The 25,762-nt window shown below is 39.1% G+C and overlaps 1 protein-coding gene across 1 annotated transcript; it reads right to left on the bottom strand.

The window, feature by feature from the left end:
• On the bottom strand, nucleotides 782-25,762 carry LOC109849217 (probable inactive purple acid phosphatase 16). The gene is made up of 5 exons (XM_020419035.1): nucleotides 25,387-25,762; nucleotides 15,583-15,807; nucleotides 10,051-10,327; nucleotides 9,791-9,965; nucleotides 782-1,172 (listed from the first exon to the last, which is right to left on the bottom strand). Exons 1-5 carry the CDS (start codon nucleotides 25,628-25,630, stop codon nucleotides 960-962), a joined length of 1,134 nt encoding a protein of 377 aa, XP_020274624.1. The 5' UTR covers nucleotides 25,631-25,762; the 3' UTR covers nucleotides 782-959.

The raw sequence follows: 25,762 nt of genomic DNA, 5'->3' as shown, positions 1-25,762 counted from the left end.
ACTCAAGTGGAGCCCCCCTCCAACTGTCTCTGGGCTGGCTACCAATAAGGCCACATTCACACCCCACCTTTAATTCTTTCCTCCACGCTCCCATACGCTCGCCACCATTAAATATATTGGATCTTTTTTCTGCATTAGTCCTTTGAATATTTTTCCGTTTTGAAATTAGTCCCTCAAATCGTTAAGATTGCTATTAGCCCCTCCGATTTCCATAAGTTGTTCCAAATTAATCTCTCCAATTGCTACTTCTACTCTAGATTGGGAGGGACAATTTCAGAAAATTAAGGACTTAAGGAACTAACACAGAAAAAGTCCTTATATGTTTCCCACTCATACCTCACTCGTACAGCACATGCTACCAATTATGTGAATACAGGCATCGCACAACACTAGATCATAGTCTCTCCCCTCATCTTGCACTCACTCTGGTCCCATGCCTTTCAACTGACAACCACCAAACTAAGTAGTGACTATACAGCTCAACAAGATACCTTAACTGATACAGGGAAGAATTTATTTTCCATATTTACATGATCTACAGCAACGAAACCTTGTAGGAATTCACACGGGAAAAGGGAAGAAAAACTTAAATTAAGGACAAATTTTAAAAATCGACGCATTTACAAAAAAATTGCAAAAATCAACTCATTTACAACATATTTGTCAAAATCGACCAAGTTTCAACCGTTTGGCTGAAACTGGACTTCAAGTCCCGTGAAGTTTCGTAAGTTTTTTGGTCAAAATCGACCCAGTTTCAACCAGATGGCTGAAACTGGATCGATTTTGATAAATATGTTGTAAATGGGTTGATTTTTGTAATTTTTTTAAAATGGGTCGATTTTCAAAATTTGTCCTAAAATTAACTGCTGTTTTAATGGTGGAGCAGTTTTTTGCCCCTCCTCTGCTTCATCTCATTGTATTTCTATAACTTCAGGAATGCACCTAAATGCGCAAGCCATTTAAGAACTCAAGATAACATAACTATGCTCACTTCCATCTTCCATCCTAATCCAAGATTTGAGAGAGAATGGATTTTCGGTCATCTCGAGTATTCTTGATCCTCTAGCCCAGTTTCCATAGCCACCATAGCCAGTATGGCGAGCAAAGCAGAGCCAGAGATTCTTGTAGGGGCAGCACCAATCCAATCCATGGTTGTGCCCAACAAAGACTGCCTGTAATAAAATTTTTATATTAAAAAAAACAATAAGGAAACATATAAAATGCAGAAGAACTCTAATATACTAACCATTCTCAGTACGAGATACTGAAAATTACTGGCTGTGCTCTGATAATTTATGACATAATCTAACATTAAGAAGTAATTAAAGTTGTACCAACTTGACAGTTGACACAACAAGACCTATAGTGAAGTCTCAGCATACAACAAAGGATACCTAACTTTCTGTATTTAGTAGCGCCCAAAGCATGATGGCATCCTGATTCCTCATATCAAAAAGGAGAAAAGGCAGAAAGCAGATCAAGATAGTTTCACATGAATGGCTTGCTTTAGGCTGCCGGAAATATATGTAAACCAAATATTTCTTCCACAGGTTATGCAATGTTAAGTTATCAACAATTTTAAGCATGGAGAATAACTACTATCTTCATGGTCTCCCTGTAAGATTAACATCATTAGGTACATATAAAAAAGAGTTTGGCAGCGAGCTTCATCTGCAAATTGTCTCTCAAAAGTTTGTGAAAATCCCCATATGTGTACTGAAATTCGACATGAGGACCCTATAGATCATGTTCATACACTTTGAAACAAGTTCATGAGAGAGACCTGACGTATCGCTTTCGGGGGAAAAAAAAAAGGTAAAGCACTTTATTTGAGAGCTTTAGTGAGTGTGCACATGGGCTGGGACTCAAAGAGGGTCAGGATCTATGTTAAAAAGTGACCCACCAAGTCTTTGTATTTGGATCAATTTGTTTGGAGTACTCTCTCAGTTGTCTCTTAATAAGAGAATGCCAATCATGCTAGATCTTGAATACAACAAAGGAATGGGTTCGACAAGTATATCAGTGAACGCGGCATTCATCAATTATACACTAACAGCTAAGTGCTCATCTTATCTAGATCAGCCTCTATCCTTTGCAGGAAAACTTGAAGCTGCATCAGCCCCATGTGCACTCCCTTGTGAGACAACAGTTCTTAAAATGTATGTTTTTTAAACCAAGTGCCATACGTAGGTGCATTTAGGCTACAATTGTGTGAAGTTTAGAAACCAACTTTTTTTATTTCTCTAACTCTTAGAAGTTTGCAAATGTATAGGAATATCCTTACCATCGACTTAAACATGGAGATCGAGTAAAAAAGTAAAAGAAGGATTGATGTTGTTGACATATTAGTAATATATAGGGACTTATTTGTAAGTTGTGTTTTGTAGGGGCCTATATAAGCCCAAGAGATTTCATAATACAATTAGGGTTTTCAATTCAACTTGGTATCAGCAGTAAATGCCCTAGCGCCAGCACCCCACCCTCCTCTCTCCCGCCCTAACCACGTCCGCCTTCAACCCTCTGAACCCTTGCTGCCCGCGCTCAAGCCCCACTGTTCACGACCAGCCACCCCCCCCTTGCTCAAAGCCCCCTTGTTCACGATCAGCCCCCCCCCTTCACGATCAGCCCCCCACCCCTCCCGCGTCAAAGCCCCCGACCCCTCCCTGTACTCCCGACCCCTCCTAGGCCGACAACATAACCTGTGTTAACTCCTCCCCCGCCTCCCACTGGCACAACCACCGCGACCCATCCTTGGGCAGGAAACCCCACACGTCGAACCTACCCCTGTTCGAACCCCTCAGCCCCGCTGCCACCTCGCCCTCTGCTCGTGCACCCTGTCGAACCTAGAGTTTGGCATGGATTCCCTCGACATTTCAGTCCTCGAACTGATGAGAGGAAGAGTGTATATCTCACGAAGATGAGATATATCACTTTCAATTCTTATTTCCTCTGAGAAACAAGAATTTTGTTGAGAGCTTACTCTTGTTATGCAGCAGAAATGCTGCCGAAATTTTCACTGCGCACAACACGGGTTTGTGAAGAAAAGGTGAACAAGTGTTGGATCTAAAGCCTGATCGATGAAGGAGATCATCAAGAAGTTGAACCCCGCAGAGGTGTCAACTTTGATGAAATTGATGAAGTTGTCGGCTGGTGAGAGCGCGACAAAACCATCGAAGAAGTTGGAGCTTCCGACCATCGATCAGAAGCTTGATGAACCGGGTACTTACCTGAGCTGGTCACGACGGGTGAGATACACCCTTACGGGGAGGAACTTGGAGGGTTACTTGACGGGAGAGGCGACAGAGCCGGATGAGGACTCGGAGGGAAGAGATGAGTGGAAGTCCACTCATATGTTAGTGTACATCTGGCTCATCAACTTATTGGTCCAGTCGATCGCTGTCACAGTGGATGGCATTGAGAAGGTGAAGGACGTCTGGGTGAAGTTAAGGGGGACCTATGATGGAGTGGGAAATAACCTGAGGGTGTTCCAGATTAAGGGAGAGATCGACGTCACAATCCAGGGAGAGAGGACTGTACAGGAGTATGCCACAGAGCTTGAACGTTTGTGGCTAGACTATGATCACTTCTCACCTCGGGCGAGCTGCAAGGATCCGGGATGTAAAGAGCGGGAGGCCTTTCTACAGGAGAGGACTATGGTGTTTCTCAAGGGATTGACATCAGAGTTTGCTCAGCGAATTGCATTGCTGCTAGCTCAGCCGAAGATTCCCACGCTTGAGGAGGCTATCTCGGTCATGATCCAGGAGGAGACTCGCATTAGGCTACAGACGGGGACAGGTGGACTTCCTGTGGTGAAGTCAGCATTAGCAACCTCTAGCAACACTGGATCCATAAGAGAGACTCGACAGTGCTATAACTGCGGTGAAGTGGGTCATCTAAAACATGCTTGCACCAAGCCACCCAAGGAAGGAGATTCGGGTAGACGTGGGCAGTTCGGAGGTCATGGTCGTGATCGTGGGGGGCGACGAGGTGGAAGAGGAGCAGGCAACCGGGCGAATTAACAGAGGGAGAAGAAGAAGCTGATGTGGTCTTTACTGAGGAGGATCATGCGCTCCTGGCGATACTCAGGAGGAAGCAGAAAGTAGCGGGGGGTGGAGACGGGAGGAGTGGGACTGAGGAGGCATCCACTTCGTTCTTCGTTAGAGGCAACACTGCTACATATGCTCATCCGACCAAAGGTACTGATGACATACATGCTCTTACTTCTATATCTCCCGACAGATCATCAGAATGGATAGTCGACTCCGGTGCGTCTCGACATGTGACAGGTAATGCTAGTGAGTTCTCATCATATACTCACCTAGTATCGCCTGATAGTATTCAAACGGCTCATGGTACATTTTAACCAGTGGTTGGTAAGGATACAGTTGATTATACAGGTTCTGTAACTTTGTCTAATGTTTTACATGTTTCTTCCTTTCCAGTCAATCTTTTGTCCATTAGTACTATCATTCTCTAACTAAAATACATTGTTTCTTTTGATATTCCCAATATGATCTTTCAGGAGAAGGGGACAGGGCGGAGACTTGGGACTGACACATGACGTAGTGGATTGTGGTACTTATATCATGAAGGGATGGATTCAGCGCTAGTTTCAATCGTAGAGAGAGCAGGAGTAAGATCTGGGATGAGTGCTGAGAGTGAATTAATGCTTCATCACCAGCGTTTGGGACACTCATCCTTTAGTGTTTTAAATAGGTTGTATTCATCCTTATTTGAGAAAGCAAATAAACAGAAACTTGTGTGTGATGCATGTGAGTTTGGAAAGCTTACTAGAAACTCTTATGTTAGTTCTGGTCATAGGAGTTCTCATGCATTTGACCTTGTACATTCAGATGTTTGGGGTCTTATTCCACAAGTTCTATGAATGGATACAAGTACTTTGTTACCTTTATTAATTGCTTCTCTCGCGTTACTTGGTTATACTTGATGAAAAATAAGAATGAAGTGTTTGGTTGCTTCCAAAACTTTCATAGGAATATTCAGACTCAATACGAAGCAGTGGTGAAAGTATTGAGGTCTGATAATGGGACAGAATATACTAACAGAGCATTAAGAGAATACTTGTTAGCTTAGGGAATACAGCATCAGACTACATGTCCATATACACCAGCTCAGAATGGGGTAGCAGAAAGGAAGAACAGACATCTTTTAGAGGTTGCTAAAAGCATGATGATCTACATGAATGTCCCAGAAACATTGTGGGGGCAAGCAGTGTTGACCGCAGCAGCGCTGATCAACAGAATGCCCAGAAACATTGTGGGGGCAAGCAGTGTTGACCGCAGCAGCGCTGATCAACAGAATGCCCTCGAGAGTGCTAGATTGGAAGTCTGGGGCAAGCAGTGTTGACCGCAGCAGCGCTGATCAACAGAATGCCCTCGAGAGTGCTAGATTGGAAGTCTTCGTGTGAGACATTGAAGGGAGATAATGGTGGGATTCTTCCACTGAAAGTGTTTGGCTGTGTGTGCTTTGTGAAAGACAACAGGCCATCCGTCGAGAAGCTTGCCCCTAGAGCGGTAAAATACATCTTTGTGGGATATTCTGCTACTCAGAAGGGATATGTTTGCTAAAGCCCGGTGGAGAAGAGACTGTTTGTAAGCATAGATGTACACTTTCGAGAACTCAAGTCATATTACACCCGGAAGGTAACCTCATCCGTTAATGACTCGCCCGATACTGGAAGTATGAGGCGAGAGGGGGAGAATGGTGAGAGACAGGTGAATAATGTAGAGAATAATATGGAAAAATCGATTTCTGTATCGATTCTTTGGGAAGGAGAATTAGCTGAGGAGGAGCAGGAGAATGAAGAAGAAGAGGAGAAGGAGACAAGAGGTGTTAGGCCCACAGTTCAGGAGGAGCTACTAACCTATAGTAGGAAGGGAAAGCAGATTGCAGGAACAGTACCTATAGTACCACTAGTGCTGTCAAGTCCCTTGTCAACGCCTGTTCCGACTCCTGAGACACCTACACCACCACCAGATTCATCCCAAGGTGATAACATTCCTCTCCCTACTCCTCCCACATCAATATCATTACGGAGGACTACTCGCAGTAATGCAGGAAATCCTCCTGATAGATATAAATGGGATCTTGCCCGGTTTGTATCATACTCTAACATTTATCCTGCACATGGAGCATTCATTGCATCATTGGACTCTGTTACTGTACCTAACAATTGGCAGGTTGCTAAGAAGGATCCAAAGTGAAAAACGGGTATGCACGAAGAACTAGGGGCTCTTGAGAAGAACCGCACTTGGGAGTTAGTAAAACTACCAAAAGAAAAGAGAGCAGTTGGATGCAAGTGGGTCTTCACTGTGAAGCAGAATCCAGATGGACAGGTTGAGCGTTATAAGGCTCGTCTTGTGGCAAAAGGGTATAGTCAGACGTATGGAATCGACTATGATAAGACTTTTGTACCGGTGGCGAAGATGAGCACTGTTCGAACCTTGATCTTTCTGGCAGTAAATGGTGGATGGAAGCTACACCAACTAGATGTGAAGAATGCATTTCTTCATGGAGATCTGATGAAAGAGGTATACATGGAAATACCACCAGAATTCGACACAGATCAGACAGTGGACAAGGTCTGCAGATTGAAGAAGTCTCTCTATGGCCTGAAGCAATCTCCTCGTGCTTGGTTTGACAGATTCAGACGGGCTATGATAGGTATGGGATACCGGCAGATTAACGCCGATCATACCGTGTTCTTTTGACGAAGCGAATGTCACATCACCATACTTGCCGTATATGTGAATGATATGATTATTACAGGGGATGATGAGAAGGAGATTGCCCAACTCAAAGTGAGATTGGGTAAGGAATTCGAGATGAAAGATCTTGGCTTGCTTCGATACTTTCTTCGAATAGAGATAGCTCGAGGAGCAGAGGGGATCGTCCTATCCCAGAGAAAGTATGCAGTGGATCTTCTCAAAGAGACAGGGATGTTAGGGTGCAAACCTGTAACTACACCGATCGATCAGAAGTTCAAACTGGGTGCTGAAGCTGGAGAACCAGTTAATCGTGACAGATACCAAAGGCTAGTGGGTAGGTTGATCTATCTGAGTCATACACGTCCCGATATCTCTTTTGCAGTGAGTGTGGTAAGCCGCTACATGCATGATCCAAGGAATGGTCATATGGACGCTGTGTACCAGATTCTGAGATATTTGAAGAGTGCCCCCGGAAAAGGGCTGATATTCAGGAAGAATGAACATGTGAGCATTGAGGGTTATTGCGACTCTGATTGGGCTAGCTGTGCTGATGACAGGAGGTCCACCTCAGGATACTGCATTTTTATAGGAGATAACTTGGTCTCATGGAAGAGTAAGAAGCAGTCAGTGATGACGAGATCGATAGCTGAGGCAGAGTATAGAGCTATGGCCTTAGGAGTTGCTGAGTTGTTATGGGTGAAGAGTATACTGGTGGAGCTGAAGCTGGATCAAGGAGCTAAGATGAAGTTGTGGTGTGATAACAAGTCAGCCATCAGTAAAGATGAAGTTGTGGTGTGATAACAAGTCAGCCATCAGTATCGCCAACAACCCAGTGCAGCATGATAGAACCAAACACATCGAGATCGATAGGTTCTTCATCAAAGAGAAGTTGGATAATGGACTACTGGAGCTAAGTCATATTTCGACTAAGCATCAGGCAGCAGATTGTCTGACTAAGGGACTTAGCTCAGTAGATATGATTAGAGGATGTGACAAGATGGGCTTAGTGGATATCTTTCGCCCATCTTAAGAAGGAGTGTTGACATATTAGTAATATATTGGGACTTATTTGTAAGTTGTGTTTTGTAGGGGCCTATATAAGCCCAAGAGATTTCATAATACAATTAGAGTTTTCAATTCAAATGATGTTGTATAAGCAAACTCTGTATTCCCGCTGAAAATAAGAGACCAAAAAGGGCACTAGGAGGCATTCATCCAGACAAATCTCACAGACACAAAAACTGAATGATTTTTGCAATCAGCTTAGACAAATATATCTTGACAATATAGAGAAAATTCAAGCCTCAGATACGAACATGATTATCAGAAACTCAAAATTATATATGTATATATAATTAAAATTCGATTGAAGAACAGAAAGGAGTGAACAGACAAGGTATTGCCCAAGCAAGCAATATGTGGCTAGGAATGAGGACGTGAAGGAAGGCCTGCAGCTAGTAATTGACAAATTGTAGTAACATAAGAGAGAAATGTAACATGTTACTTTCAACCCAAGAGAACTACGGAAGTGTGTGCATCAATGCATCTATTAGTGAGAAAAGTGAGTGCTATAAACTCATATCTTGAATATAATTACAAAAAGAAGTACTTTATAGTTAGATTTATGGGAAACATGATAGTGCTCTGCACTAAGGTCCAACCTGTTAGTACACAGATAGCATGCAGAACTACTTCTATCCAAAAGTTTAAACTTATCAAATGGCGACTGACAAAGTGCACCCAACAAGCTTAGACTCATGGAGACCAATTGGGTTTATTTCAAAATTGTAAAATGTTCTTAAATTATGCATACCTGTAAGTATTATAGATAATTTGCATACGCATGAAACAAACATGAAAGAGACAAGTTTCTCCTTACTTTAACAAATAATTATCAAATAGTTTCACAGTAAACATAACAAGGGTCACTTTCAATTAAAAAAAATGAATTCATAGTCTGTGCTTTTTCATGAAGAAAAAGAGTTTCAATTTCCAGTCATATAGCCTTTTCTGGAGAATTTATTCTCTTGTTCTCATTGTTGTCTCACGGAGTCACAGTTGATCAAAAGAATCTTACACACATATGCATACAAGCAGTCACAAGCAAGCTTCATAGCAAGTTGAAACATTGAATACATTTATTATACAAGGTATCTCTGCCTGTGCACGTAAGTGCATGTGGTAACAACTACAATATTTACAGAATTCCCATACAAGATAGCACGAGCATTGAAATCAATGTCCAATGTAGTGTCATTGGAACATTATTGGATCAAATTATAACTCAAGACTCTTGAAGATCAATCCAAAAGTTATTTCAGAAAATGTAATCATGTTCTTAAATTTTGAGCGCTGGTGTATTTCACAGATAATTTGCATATGCATGAAAGAAAGCATGCAAACCAGTTTCTCCTTACCTTAAAGTAACAAATCTTCACGAAATAGAATCCAGATAGATTAACAGTAAACATAACAATGGTCATTTCAATAAAGCATCCAGGATTCCTAGCTTTGATTATTTCATAGGAAAACAAAGAAAGTTTCACTTTTAGGTACTACCGTTAAGGGCGAATTTTCTTGCAGAAATAGAGATCTAGTATGAAATTTACTTATCATAAGATAGTTTCAAGTTAATAAAAGTGCCCTTTCCAGTGAATTATTTTCTTGTCCTCGTTCTTGATCTCACAATTGATTAGAAAGAATCTTACACATGCATGTATGCCCGCATGCATGCATAGGCAATCTTAACAGCAAGTTGAAACAATGCATACATTCCACACAAGGTAAAAACTATTTGTGTTTGCTAACTCTCGTTCTGTGCATGTGTGTGTTTGAGTACTATAGTATTTACAAAATCACATTCAAGTTGACATAAGAATGATATCATAAATCGTTCAATGCTGTGTAATTGGAATATTGGTCAAATTCTACCTCAAGACTCTTGGAGCAGTCAGATTTTATTTCTGAAAAATGTAACCAAGTCTTTTAATTATTGCATACCTGTGTATATTATAGGCAATATCCATATGCATGAAAAACATCACGAAAGAAACCATCCTCACCTTAACAGATGATCTGTGTAAGAGAATGTCCATGGTTCCCCATTCCGCTTCTTGGGAAGCAACTCTCTCTTTATTAATAGAACCAACACAGGGCTTGTGTATTCCAAATATAGGCATAGGAGCTACCTTTTTATAGGCTTCACTCGGTATATGCCAAAATATCACTTCAGGGATCCTATGGAAACAAGGCAGACAATAAAATGCAAACATGTATTCCCCATGAAAAGAAAAGAGAAAACATGGTGATTATCGGTTTCTACCTTGCATCAGGATTGATCAGTTGTGATTGCTCCTCGAACCACTTAGCCTGAGCATGAGATATGACCTCTGGGTAGGACCCGCCACCAGAATCAAGGAAATATAGGAAAACAACAGGTAATTTCCCGTTAGTAGATGATGAGACTTGCAGTACATAGTTTGAAACACTCGGCCAAAGCTCTCTAGGACCGCTATGTGAATAAGATAAAGTATTTCTCTCAATCTCCATGTTCACCAATTCAATGCGCTTTGCTCCTCCGAAACTGCATTCTCGTTCTCCTGCCAAGTAATGATTTCCTCAATTTGCATATGTGTCATCAAGTCGACGTCTTTGTGCTACAACCATAATCTTTAAGTACATCATTTATAGGTAATATTTCCTATTAAAAAATAGGGGTTTTTATTTCTAGACCCATTTGTTTACTCACCTTTACCTATAAACCCAATCACTATTACTTGTATCTTTAAACCCAATTGACTTTTTTATTTGTCTTTAAACACAATTTCTAAAATACAGTAGATAGAACATTTGTATTTATACACAAACATGGTAAAAACCCCAAAATACCCCCTTTCAATACCCCATATAAACCAATACCTCTCTCTCCTCATTTTCCCCCTAAACGTCTCTCAACCCTAATTGAAAATCCCAAATTCCCCCTTCTCGTGACCGTCGCCCATCGCCGTCGCCGTGAGCTCCCTCACAGTCGCCTTCGCATTCATCGTCGCCGTCGCGTCACAGTGAGCTTGTATAGTTGCAGTGACGTGACATAAGAACCCAAATTCAAGTAAGAACACCTCGCCATGAGCTCGACCTCACTGTCGCCCGTCGTCGCCGCCCGCTGTGTCCAGTCGACGTGAGCTCGCCCTTGTCGTTAGCTCGACCTTGTCGTCGCCCGTCTCAGCTGTCGTCGACGCCTCAGTACAAGTGAGCTCCATTTTCCTTTTTTTTTTTGCTATTATAATTAAAGTCAAAGAAATCATTTGTGATTTGGGTATTTCATGGACAAGAAAAAAAATCACAAATTAATCAATTATACTAAAAAAATTCACTGGATTCACAGAAATTGAAATTTTTGACTTGGGTATAATTAATTTGTTACTTTTATTACATCCCACAGAAATTGAAATCTAGTCTTGGATTTTTTTTGACTTGGGTATAATTTTTTCATTGGATTCAACTTGCCCGTCACAAATTTTTGACTTGGGTATAATTGAAAATTTAATTTGTGACTTAATTATAGTGTAATAAAAGGTTTTCTATGTTGACATCTAGTCTTGGATTCACAACTGTAAGTTTCATTGATAGAACTGGCAAGAAGAAGAGAATAATTATTTCTTTGGATTCACAGCTACAAGTTTCTATCTCAAACTATAATATAATCTATATCTTTTTTTCCATGTTTCATTATAATCTGTGTACATGAAAAATAAGAATGGGCTTTCACTATGTTGATAGACAACTAAAGTTGGTTTATGTTTTACTTTGATTGCAGAAAATCATACATATGGATTTAGTAAGAATTCCATCCAACATTTGCTACTTTCGGGACCTTCTTCAAAATCGTATTTCTTCTACATTGTCGGAAGATCATCGGACAGCCCTTCAAGATACTTCATTCTATGGCTATTTGGATATTCCCGATATTCCAATGCAACCACTTCTAGTGGATTGTTTGTTGAAAGTATTTGATGTTGAAAAAAATAGTTTTAAAATTGGAAGAAAATAAACCTCCTTTGGTGTTGAAGATGTTGGGAGAATTATGGGTCTTCCGATGGGAGGATCTAAAGTTGTATGCGGTTTCTTAGAAATGGTTCTAACTTGTATATTCAGTCTACTATTCTTTTAATCCGCGTATCTTTTGATTTCAGGATATAAACGTGATCCTCAAGCTAAGATTTCCGGATATAAACTGTGATATGCAAATTTTGAGTGCTATTTTGTGGTGTATAAATATATGTGGGTGTTTGATTTGTAAAGTATTGTTCTCAATTTGTTAGACTGAAAGTAGATAATGAAAGTTATTCTCAATAGTGGTATGTGCTTGTGATATGTGTTTGGTGCTATTATGTGTTGGTGGATGAGGGTTGAATTATTATGCTAGTTGATGAGGGTTGCTATTATGTGTTGGTTCTCAATAATAAAAATTATGTTCTCAATAGTGTTATGTTCTTGGTGCTATTATGTGCTGGTTAATGAGGGTTGAAATATTTTAATTTCAAGGCTCGTGTTTTAGTCTTGTAAGCTGAAAACTCAAAGGTTTGTAATAGGGTTGAAATATTTTAATTTCAAGGCTCGTGTTTTAGTCTTGTAAGCTGAAAACTCAAAGGTTTGTAAGCTGATTTTGAGGTAATCAAGCAAAGGCTCGTGTTTTAGTCTTGTAAGCTGAAAACTCAAAGGTTTGTAAGCTGATTTTGAGGTAATCAAGCAGCTGCCAGTGAATTGAAAAATGCAGTGTGCGGAACGTAGCTTAACTCATGCATATCTAGTAAGTATAGTATGATACGTTATAAGTATAGCATGATATCCAGTAAGTATAGCATGATACGCTGTAAGTATAACATGATACGTTGTAAGTATAGCATGATATCCAGTAAGTATAGCATAATACGCTGTAAGTATAGCATGATATCTAGTACGTATAGCATGATATACAGTAAGTATAGCATGATATTCAATAAGTATAATATGATACGCTGTAAGTATAGCATGATACACTGTAAGTATAGCATGACATTCTGAAAGTATAGCATGATATAATGTAAGTATAGCATGATATCCTGTAAGTATAGCACGATACACTATAAGTATAGCATGATGCACTATAAGTATAGCATGATATCCTGTAAGTATAGCATGATGCACTGTAAGTATAGCATGATGCACTGTAAGTATAGCATGATGCGCTGTAAGTATAGTATGTTATACTTACAGCGCATCATGCTATACTTACAGTGCATCATGCTATACTTACAGGATATCATGTTATACTTTCAGGATATCATGCTATACTTACAGTGCATCATGTTATACTTACAGGATATCATGCTATACTTACAAGTCTTGTATTTCATGCTATACTAACAGGTTATCATTCTATACTAAAATCAAATTTAATTAAAATTTCATCAAATATAACAAATTTAATTAAAAATTATGAATTCATGAATAATAATGAGAAATTAATGTGAAATAATCATGTGAAATAACTAATGTGAAATCATAATGTGAAATAAATGAGTGGTTGACTAAAACCTCATTTAACTAACACTTTATCAAATGTAACAAATTTTTACTAATTTTTATGAGTTCATGAATAACAATGTCAAATAATTGTCATGAATAAAATAAGAAATTAATGTTAAAAACTTGGTAGTTGAGTAGATTGCAAAATTGTACCTTTAATTGTTAAGAAAGTGACGAATATCCACCAAAATCACACCCTACACATTAATGATGGATTGATAAGTGAGTGAGGATTAATTGAAGGGTTTATAACAATGTTTTAAATGTCGGATGTCGGGTTCATGTCGAAAGGCTAAAATCCATATCGGATAGCGAAAATCGGGGATATATCGAGGGACATGGACTAAATATCGGATTACCATATCGGGTGGTGCGCATATGTATAATATCATGTCCTAAATCTATGCATTCCTAAATTCAATATAAACATACTTTATAAATTCTAGAGGCGGCGTCGGCGATGAGTGGATTTTGACGTCGCAGGGAGATAGTGTCAGGGCTCTTCTTCTTCTTCGTCTGCTCGGGGTCCTTCGGATGAGTCACCGACCACCCTCTTCTCTTTATCCCGACGACAGTATACCCTGCTGCCCTCGGGTTCGGTTAGGGTTCGGATTTCGGGGTGCAACGGGAGATAGACATTAGGGGGCTGAGATGAAGATGAGGGAAGGGCGTCGTCGTTTACGAAAGGAGTGATCGGTTCCCAAGTCCGTTATAGACCTAATTTTTCTTTTTTCTTTCTATCGGGTTCATAAGAAACCCTTAAACAAGAGAATGTGTCAAACGAGTTTGGGTTTTTATCACTAAACTCAAACCCGATAATAAAAAACAGATCTAAAAAAGGGTCATATCAGCACATTTTTAAAGCTAAAAAATCGCCCGATATGCCTGATATGGCCCTAATATTTTCAATTTGGCCCTGAAAACCGACATACGAGTTGAAAACGTCTATGTCGTGTCGCTCAAGCCCTCAAACCGACATGTCGGCCGACATATCGGACATGTCGGACAATATTTAAAACATTGGTTTATAAGAGTATAAGAATATATTAATGGAGTGAGAGAGGGTAGTTAATTAAGAAATGGAGAGAGAGAAAGGAAGGGGAGAAGGGGAGAGGAGGGGGGAGAGAGAGGGTAGTGAGAGAGACTCCTCTCCCGCGCAAGAGAGGAGAGAAATAGGGAAACCCCCGTTTCTCTCTCTCTCTCTTCATTTTTTCTTTATTTTTTAATTTTTTTAAAAGGACCCACTTACATGAGATAAAATTTGAAAGGCTATAATTGGAATTTAAGAAAAAACTTAGGGGGCCCATATATAAAAGTATTGTATTTTAGAAATTTGATTTAAAGACAAATACAAAAAGAGAATTGGATTTAAAGATACAAGTAATAATGATTTGGTTTATAGGTAAAGTTGAGTAAACAAATGGGCCTAGAAATAAAAACCCCTAAAAAAATATTTAGAAACATGTAGGTTGTTAAAAGGAGGAAGAGGAAAACTGAGCTACTAAATTTGTATTGAACTGTAACAACTATTGAAAGGTTTTCTAATGCCAGTCACTCAAATCTTGGTATTTTCTTATTTATCTCCCAAAACAATTAAGTCAAAAAAAATAGAACTTCTAGTTCCATTAAACCATTGATAGTAAGGATATCCATTAACTTTAACTGATAATGATATTAGGACCATTTGCCCCTCAATCACATGTAATGATATATTAGTTCTCTTCTCGAGGGGGGAGAGGTACAGGACTTTGAGATGAGAAAATAGACCAGATTTGTTTTTAAGATAATGGGTTCAGATTATTTGAAATAGTTGGAAATGAGAATATAACCATTGGTGGAGGGGCAAAATACTCTTTAGCAAGAGTTAAATATATCATCGCAAATAAGTGTATATAATCCGAGCAGAGAGACTAATTTGGTGTAACTTAGCTGATTTCATGGACTAACATTGAAGTAAGGTTTTTTCGATATATGTAATAAGTTCAATAATAATAGAAACCAACTGTTTTAGATCACTATGTTTGAACAAGTAGTTGGCAATCGATATAAGCAAGAGATGAAACGAAAAGTTGACCAGATATGCAGCAACACCCACCTACAACTACAAGAACCTATCCATCAGAGAAGTCCAATAATATCTAATAAAAAAGGGTTAACATAAGAATACATAGTTTCACCAGAGAGAGAAAAGTATATCTCAAGTAGTTACCTATGGACAAACAAATGCTTGTATGGACAATGACAATATTTAGAATGCATTATCTTTATATGAGTTTTTCCTTCATACCTGAAACTGAGAAATTTGTTGGTGGACAGCAGACCTGAGGAATTCCAGTGGCAGAAAACCATTCAGATGGCCACACAAAAGATGCATCATCATGGTTTCCAAATATTGTTGCCCACGGGATCCCTCTTTTTCTTGTCGGAGAAATAGCACAATCCCAATACATGGTTGCATTAGGAATTGGAAGGTTGTTTGCAGTGATAACATCTCCAAGATAGATTACAAAGTCTGTGATAATATATCAATTTTCCATAAGAATAAGGGAAAACTAAGGTACAAAATTAAGTTAAAATAAGAACTAACTTTGATTCTGATTTTCACACAACAACACTTATGCCTCGTTTGGTACGCGGGAATGAGGAGGAATGGAATGCAATTCCCACTTCCCATTCCCTCATACCAAACACACCTATATTTTAGATGTTGGAATGACCATTCCCTAGGAATGATCATTCCCACTATTTGTGGGAATGAGCATTCCAAGTGAGAAGATAAGGAATGGTCATTCCCATTCAAGTGAGAATCAAAAACTAGTTAGGTATTTTTCAATTATATCCATATTAATAATAAAGAATGTTTGGGTGAGGCGCTATGCAAGTGGGCAATTTTAGATTGACAATTTAGGCTAGTATATCATTTTGCTATTTCGAAACTTATTATTTTAGTTGGTATTGTTTTATGGATTTTTGCTATTATGAATTGAGTGATTTTGATACTATATCAAATAAGTTAATTTATATATCTAGAACTGTGGATTGTGGATATCATTCTTTTTTTTTTGGACCTATGAAAGATACGATAATCTTTTTTTTTATTTTTCTTTAATTTTTAAGACTAAGAAATATCGAGTATTGTTTAAAAAATATAAACGAAACATACACCTGATGGATAACACGAGCATTAGTATAACACATACCTAGATTAATATAACATATGCGTATATAAAATTATTTAGTTATTATCATTAATGTTTATTTTTTATCTTATTAAAAATCTATGTTGTTGTAAGGGCATTATTAGAAAATGAGATTTCATTCTCACTTGTGTACTAGTGATACCAAACATGGGAATGGGAATGAGATTTCCATTCTAGCTTCATTCTACGAACGCACCCAAACAAGAGAATGAGAATGACCATTCCATTCTCACATGCAATCCATTCCATTCCTTCTTCCATTCCATTCCCAAGTCTGTCCATTCCCACGTACCAAACGAGGCGTTAGGTTAAAACAGGATCTCCCTAAAATAACTGACATGCCTCACATCCCTTAAACACCAGCTTCGCAAATAGCATACATTTATTATGACCTGAAACACGAATATGTTAACAGAATACATTTGATGAGCTTCCGGTCCACTTGAATAACCTTCCTGACCTTATTTGAACGTGTTTAGTTGTTCTACTTTCTTAAAATAAAAAAATAAAAAAAGGAAACTAAATGCAGCTGCTTTAGTCAGTGTGTTGCCTTGCACATTGCATCTCGGGCACATACGCCAACTAGCCCTTGCATGCAGTGTGTTAATTCTTAATAACATTGTCACCAAATGCTCCTAACAGTCATGTAAACTCCACAACTACTCTATCTTTGCGGGATGTTTCTGCCATGTCTTCCTCACCACAATGTTGTGTGAGGCAGAAGATCTCCTACTTGATGTAGTTATACTATGACTAATTCATACTCTCCAACATTTCTTTCTTTTCTTCCTACCATCCAACATAGTTTCATCTTGTCATGAGGCAGTCAAGTATTTACAGCAATGACAGACTATGAAAGAAGGACTGCATGCATTTCATTATACTTGTGATCTTGTGTCCAAACTTCTGGCATTAAAACCTGTAAAATGCAAATGGATTTACAAGGTCAAGACTTGGTCCAACAAATCTATTGAGTTTTGAAAAAACCGCCTAATGTCTCATGGACTTTCGAGTCAAGTATGTATTATTATAATTATGAAGAGACAGACATATTATGAAGAGACAGACATACTGGTGCATAAGATGATTTGCCTACACTCTTGTCATTGTTGTTCTCAACAACACTCGGTTTTATTAATAGGATGTAGAAAAATGTCTTTTTAAATGGTGACTTCCTCAGGAGGTATACATACGGCCTCCTCTCAATCTTCAGACTCCAAAAGATCATGTATGTTATCATTTGTAGGCTCAAGTCTGCAGGATTTGAGCTTTTTCATCAATGAATTATTTTAAAACAAGTTGTGTTGGGACCGCATTCGACTATGACATGTACACTAAAATATCACTATGGATGAGGCTCTCATTTATCGTTTTTTTGGATCAACATCTTAAAAATTACTTTGAGATGAAAGATATAGGTGTTCTGCTCTCTTTCCAAGCATTAAGGGTGTCAGACTCCTCGTGAATTTATTTTACTTCTTAGCATTTTGATCTGATTTCTCCACTGCAGCTAATCCAGTGGAAATGAATGTAAAACTTCAGGCAAAGTAATGATGATATTCTGTGTCAACCAAGGTGGTACCAAAAGGTCCAAAACTAGTTGGTACTTGGTAAACTAGCGTACATCACCATCACCAAACTTGATATTCCTCATTTTGTACATATTTTCAGCGAAGTTATCATTAGCCATATTTATTCATTATACAATACTTCTCAAGAGTCGAGTCTTTGGTATCCGCGTTAAATTAGGACACGTACCTTGTTGTTTCTATCTAAATCATCTGCAGAGATTCTTGCACATTTGGATGTTGGATAAACTAACAACTTTACACTCGCTGATCTACTATTGGGTTCTACATTTTGTAGAGACCTTCATTATTCTCCTGGCATAAGAAGATGCAAGATATAGTTTGTCATTTTATTGTAGAGAGTGAGTATACAAGGTGATGGTTTATACTGCCACGAGTTACAAAGACACAGATGATTGTTACATCATCTATCTATTACTATATTATTACTATATTTAAAAGAAGGCTGGCTTTTGGTCCATATTTGTCATTCTATTTGTTATACCCATTATTAGTCACAATTAAAAAATTGACATATGTCCCGTGCCTTATAAGTTATAACTCTTTCTTTCCATAACTAACAAGTTTCTTTAATTGTGAAAGTGGGCAATTTTGGAAAACTCAATATGCTGAAGAAACCAATTTGTCAACCGCCACTTAAACCGTTTGAATCTACTGAATATAAAGCGAATTCAAACCATGCCAGTTACTCTCCATGATTCCACTCCAACCTTAACCATTAGAAAACTGTCCACCGCACCCTTAAATATAGGGTCCCAAAAACAATTTCCAAAAAATTGAGAAACTCCAAAGAAAAACCTATTAATTAGAAGAAAAATAGATAATTGGAAGGATGCACACAACAAAGAATTGGCCTCTCCATAGAAGCAACAGACAACGTCGAAGCCTCAGCAAGACAGGCCTCTCCAAAGAAGCAACAGACAACATCAAAGCCTCAGCAAGACCACAGTATTCAAGATAAGATTGCTTACAAATATGATCTTACTTTTGTGGTAATAGTTTCTTATTTTATTATAATTTTTGTTAGATATATTGAAAATATCTTCCCTTTCTTGTTATATTACAATGAGATTACATGTCTATATATACATACATCAACCAGCTATAAAGGAAAGAAATAAAAAGGAAGAAAATCAATGGGAAATCAATGGGCAATCCCAAATATATTGCACAATCAATGGGGAATCAATGGGCAATCCCAAATATATTGCATAATCAATGGGAAATCAATGGGCAATCCCAAATATACGTTAACACCCCCCCTCAAACTCAAGATGGGCTAGTGGAGGCCAGCTTGAGTTTGTTAAGTAAATGACAGAATCGGCCAGGAAGATGAGCTTTAGTGAAAATGTCTGCAGGCTGATCTATTGAGGATATAGGAAGAAGTTGCAAGGTGCCACGCTGAAGATGTTGACGAACAAAATGACAATCATTCTCAATGTGTTTGGTGCGTTCGTGGAAAACATCATTATGAGCAATTTGAATTGCACTTCGATTGTCACAATGGAGAATGGTAGCAGAGGATTGTGGAACTCCCATATCCTCAAGTAACCAACGGAGCCAAAGTAATTCAGAAGTAGTATTAGCTAGGGCCCGATATTCAGATTCAGTACTTGATCGAGATGTGACAGTTTGCTTTTTACTTCTCCATGAAATGAGCGAGTCACCCAAGAAGAAGCAGTAACCAGTTGTGGAGCGACGATCAGTAGGATCACCAGCCCAATCAGCATCAGAATAGCCAGTTAAAATTAAGGACGAATGAGCAGAAAAATGAAGTCCATGAAGAAGAGTGCCTTTGACATATCTTAGAATACGAAGAACAACAGTAAAGTGGATAGTCCGAGGAGCAGCCATGAATTGATTGACAACATGCACAGCATAGGCGATATCAGGACGAGTCACGGTCAGATAAACAAGACTACCAACAAGCTGTCTATATAAAGTAGGATCAGGAAGAGGTGTGCCATCAAATGGTGTTAGCTTAACATTGGTATCCAATGGTGTTGAGGCAATATTTGAATCAGTGAGACCAGATCTGGAAAGCAAATCAGAAGCATATTTGGCTTGGGACAAATAGTAGCCATCTGAAGAAGAAGAGACTTCAAGCCCGAGAAAATAACTGAGTGGTCCCAAATTTTTCATCTCAAACTGTTGACTGAGGTAGTTTTGTAAGTCAGAGATGGCCACAGAATCATCACCTGTAATGATCATATCATCCACATAAAGTAACAACAGAACAATACCCTTCTCAGTACGACGGATAAATAAGGCCGAATCATGAGGGCTAGAAGCAAAACCAAAACGTGCAATAGTGGAACTGAATTTTGCAAACCATGCTCTCGGAGCTTGCTTAAGACCATATAAAGCTCTCCGAAGAAGACAAACTTTTTGTGGAGGATGAGAATAACCAGGAGGAGGATGCATGTAAACTTCCTCTTCCAAATCGCCGTTGAGAAAAGCATTTTTAACATCCATCTGAAGAAGGGGCCAATGTTTTACTGCAGCAACAGCTAAAAGACTACGAACAGAGGTTAAACGAGCAACAGGAGCAAATGTTTCTTCATAATCAATGCCATATTCCTGAGTATAGCCTTTAGCAACTAAACGAGCTTTATAACGCTCGACAGAACCATCAGACCGAGTTTTAATCTTGTAAACCCACTTACATCCGATAGGAGTTTTGCCTGAAGGAAGATCCACTAAATCCCAAGTATGTGTTTTCTCTAAGGCATGAAGTTCCTCAGACATTGCTTGCTGCCAGAGAGGATCAGTACTAGCCTCACGGTAAGAATGTGGTTCTTGTAAAGAAACAATAGCAGAAAAACAATGATAATCTTGAAGATGATGAGGAGATTCTCTTATCCGATTAGAGCGACGAAGAGGAGGTTCAGGATCATCAGTGGAGACAGATGCTGTAGATGTGGGTGCAGAGGTGGAAGGAGAATTATCAAGCTCAACTAAAGATTCTGTATCAGAGGAAGGGAATAACTCAATGGAAGGGTCAGTGAAGAATGGTTGAGAGGCGGAAAAAGAACTATGAAATTTAGACAGAGTGGAGAACATGGTATGCTCCCAAAAAGTGACATGACGAGAAATTCGTAACCGACCAGACATAGGATCCCAACACCGATATCCTTTGTGTTCTTGTCCATATCCAAGAAAACAACAAAGACGAGCCCGCGGTTCAAGTTTGGTATGTTCATGGGGGTTAAGAAGAACAAAACAAGCACAACCAAAAACTCTAAGATTTGAGTAATCAGGTGGTTTACCATATAATCGTTCAAAAGGAGACAGATTCTGAAGGACCGGAGTAGGAAGACGATTAATGGTGTAAACAGAGGTAAGTGCAGCCTCACCCCAAAATTTTTCAGGACAGGATGCTGAAAGAAGTTGAGCACGAACAGAATCTAAGATATGACGATGTTTACGTTCTGCACGACCATTTTGTTGGGAGGTATAAGGACATGATCTTTGAACAATAGTTCCCTGCTGTTTGAGAAACTGAAGAAGAGTAGAATCTTGATATTCCATGGCATTATCAGTACGAAAAATTTTGATACAGCAAGAAAATTGAGTTGTAATCATGGTAGCAAAATCAATATAAATTTGAGATAATTCAGATCTATGCTTAAGAAAATATATCCATGTAAATCTAGAATAATCATCAATGAATAAAACAAAGTATTTGTAACCATTCACAGTAGGAGTAGGAGCAGGACCCCAAATATCAGAATGAATCAAGCCAAAAGGAGTATCACATTTAGAGTTACTATGATTAAAAGATAAGGCAGGCTGTTTTGCGAGTTGACAATGTAAACAATCAAAAGACTCAAATTTGGAAAGACCTAAAGTTCCACTAGAAACTAAAGGACGAAGTTTACTAGCGGATGCATGACCAAGACGAAGATGCCACTGGTATATTAATGGAATGGTGGTGGAAGCAGAAATCGATCTGGGAGCAGAAACTTTAAGAGATGTGAGCTCAAATAATCGTCCCACCTTGCGCCCCGTGCCAATTATCTGTCCCGTTTGAAGATCCTGAACCTGACAACCATGGGGAGAGAAAAGAACAGTTAGACCAAGATCACATAATTGACCAACCGAGGCTAAGTTTAGGGATAATTTAGGGACACAATAAGTATCAGGAAGGTTTAGATTAGAGGTAGCTGCTGTTCCAATATGGGTAATAGACATACAATTACCATCAGCAGTTTGAATGGGTGGCAGAAATTTGCTAGAAGTTTTATTAGATAAGAGAGACATTTGAGAAGTCATATGATTGCAACAAGCAGAGTCAAGAAACCAAGAATCACCTGCAGTGACAGCTAATGCAGTGGAAGATGAAGGATTGGAGGATATCACCTGTTTGAGAAGAGCTTCGAGATCGCTAACAGTAAGAACAGAGGAAGGGGACTCATCAGAAGGAGCAGTAACAGCAGCAGCAGAAGAACTAGCCTTAGAGAAAAACTTAGATTTTGTTGAAGTGCCTTGAGGACGAGGTGGACGGGTTGGACAATTTTCCAAAATATGACCATGTTTGTGACAGTATCTGCACTCAATAGTAGGGCAATTTGCAAATGTATGTCCAGTATTTCTACAATTCTTGCACAAAAATGAGCCAGATGCAGAACGTGGCCGAGTGATAGCAAGAGCAACTTCCGGTGAGGGAGATTTGATCAAACCAAGACGTGTTTCCTCAAATAAGATTTCTTTAACAGCAGCATCCAAAGAGGGTAAAGGATCACGATGCAACAGAGCAGCACGAACAGATTCATATTCAGGACGTAGAGCCATGAGAACCTGAATAAGGCGAAGATGATCATCACTGATATTAGCTTGTGCTAATTGATTCCATATAGGCTGAATGACAGCAAGGAAGTCATTAACAGATTGTCCGGAGTCTTGTTTAAGACTGGCAAGAGTTGTGAGCAGTTGATAATAGTGTGCAAGACCTGTAGTTTTGTACCGATTGGACAAGAAATCCCAAATTTCTTTTGCAGTATCAAAATCAGCAAACTGGATATGAATGGCTGAAATAGAGGTGTTACATAACCAGGTAATTATCTGATGATTTTTGCTATCCCAATCTTCAAGACGTTCTGCATACTTGGTATTGTTTTCATCAGCATCTCGGACTGGTTCAACAACATCGCCAGTAATAATACGCCAAAGCTTGCGTCCAATTAAGAAGCTTTTCATTCGTTGAGACCATAGAGTATAATTAGAGCCATCCAAAATAACAGTAATAGGACGAAAGATTTCAGATTTCTCCATATCAACAAACCCCAAAGAAGAACCAAACATAAGAGAACTAAAACCCACAAAAGTCACACTTTTATGTATGACAGTTGAGAAGGAGAGCAGATCTGATCGGTTCTGGGCGACGGGAAGCGAGGATCTGACCGGAGGAGGCGACGGAAGGCGCGGATCTGGACGGAAAAGTTCGCTGGCGACCGGTTGAGCGGCGAAGCCCTGTCTGGAGGAGGAAGCTCGGTTCTTGGCGGCGGATCTGGTCGGCGCAGGGGCTGCTGGAAGCGTGGCCCGTCGGAGGAGGTGAGGGTGGCGCTGTTCTTGAGTCTGGAGCTCGGCTTGGAGGAGGTTGCTGACGAGCGGATCACGAGAGCAGAGGCGGGATCGGGTTCGAGCTCGGTGGTGGTCGAACGGAGGTCTCGGCGGTCGGGCGGCGGTTCGCCGGCGACGCGAAGAGGGCACGAGAGGAGAGAGAGAAGATAGAGGTTGGTGATCTGATTTAAGAGCAGTGCTCTGATACCATGTTAGATATATTGAAAATATCTTCCCTTTCTTGTTATATTACAATGAGATTACATGTCTATATATACATACATCAACCAGCTATAAAGGAAAGAAATAAAAAGGAAGAAAATCAATGGGAAATCAATGGGCAATCCCAAATATATTGCACAATCAATGGGGAATCAATGGGCAATCCCAAATATATTGCATAATCAATGGGAAATCAATGGGCAATCCCAAATATACATTAACAATTTTGAACTAAATACTTTTCTAATCTGCCGTTATCTACTTAATTTATACCCAGGAGTCTATATGTTTTGATCCCCTTGCCTCAACTAATGACATTTTTTAAGCCAATGTTATTTTGTATCACTTTGATTCAATAGTAACAGCTTCCGTGAGAAACTTAAATAGGATATAATAATTAACTTCATTAGTAATTCACCTTTGACGAATGTGTTTGATCAGTAAATCATCTTTGAGGACTGCATTTGACGAATATGTACTGTGTTCTGTATAACTTATTAATTCGTGAATTATCTTAGACTTATATCAGTTTTTGCAATAATATTTTTATAGCTTATTTATACTAACATAGATGTGAACAATATTTTTTTAATCTTGCATAAATATGTATTGTGTCAGGCACGCATTGTGTGTAGTGAAGTACTTATTTACATTAAGGTAAGCCTTCATACTTGCTTATACTATGATACAAGTTGTTTTTCAAATTGCAAAGGTTTTCTTGTTTGGTGAACACACACAGCATATCGACATGGATTATTATTATTTTTTACAAAAGAAATTCAGATGATGGATTGGTTGAGCTACAATAAATTCCCTTCAAAGATCAAATTGTTGATCTTTTTTTACCAAGGATTTGACAGACAATTGATTAAAGTATTTTCTATACAAACTCATGGTCCTGGCATTTGACCCTCCACGCATTTGAATGCCCCCTTAAATTAAATAAAAAGAATATCGTCCACGCATTTGAATGCCCCCCTTTAATTAAATAAAAAGAATATCCCCAAAAGTCCCCCAATCAATTGAACAAAAAAAATCATAAACAAGGTCTTCTACAGAAATCATACAAGAAATAAGGAGAACATGCTAAGGATAAACTACACCAAGCCCCTGGAACTTTCAGCATATGGGAGTAAGACCCCAATAACTTTCAAAATCGCACTATACCCCCAATAACTCTTAGCAAACCAACCCCCACCACCCACCCACGCCCCACAATAATTTGTGTACAAGTACACTAAATCCTCAACACCTACGGAAACTTATTGCGGGGTTTTCTTTAATTCCAAAAAGGCATTGGGGGTTTTGTGCGTTTTTTAAAGTCATTGGGGTTACTTATAGTGCAAATTGTTGAAAGTTCTTGGGAATTTAGTGTAATTTACACATTCGTCTAGTTACCAATTTTAAATCAGTGTACTCAGCTCACGATGCCAATGCAATCAATAAACACAATAAACATACAGTGAGAGCGAAAACCAAAGTGACAAAAATAAAGAGGGGAATTGCTAGTAACCTGACCTGGGGTTTCTTTATCAAGAACGGCCGCCATTACCCGCTCCGACTTCTCCTGAGCCGGGCCCCACTCGGTCCAGGCGTTCTCCCCATAGTGCAAATCGGCGAAAAGAGCGATCTTGAACCTTGAATCGCCGGAGAACTGCAGCGACTTACCGGTGGTCTGACGGAGCACCGGAACCTCGACGCATCTTCCGTCGCCGGCAAGGAAATGGAGGGCTGCGATGATGCTGATGATGAGGATCGGCATTGGTTGGGCCTTGAGAAGCTCATCTGATGCTTAAAGCTGAGATTTTTTTTTCCCCAGTAAAAAAGGGGGAAAGTTTGGTGTATTTCTGTTGGATTTTTTGAATTTGGTTGGAATATTCTCTTTTAGGGTGAC

This window comes from Asparagus officinalis, chromosome 7 (genome assembly GCF_001876935.1).
Source record: "Asparagus officinalis chromosome 7, Aspof.V1, whole genome shotgun sequence".
In the NCBI taxonomy this organism is placed as follows: domain Eukaryota; kingdom Viridiplantae; phylum Streptophyta; class Magnoliopsida; order Asparagales; family Asparagaceae; genus Asparagus; species Asparagus officinalis.
The sequence above is the reverse complement of the archived record's forward strand: the minus strand, read 5'-3'. Positions and strand labels throughout refer to the sequence as shown.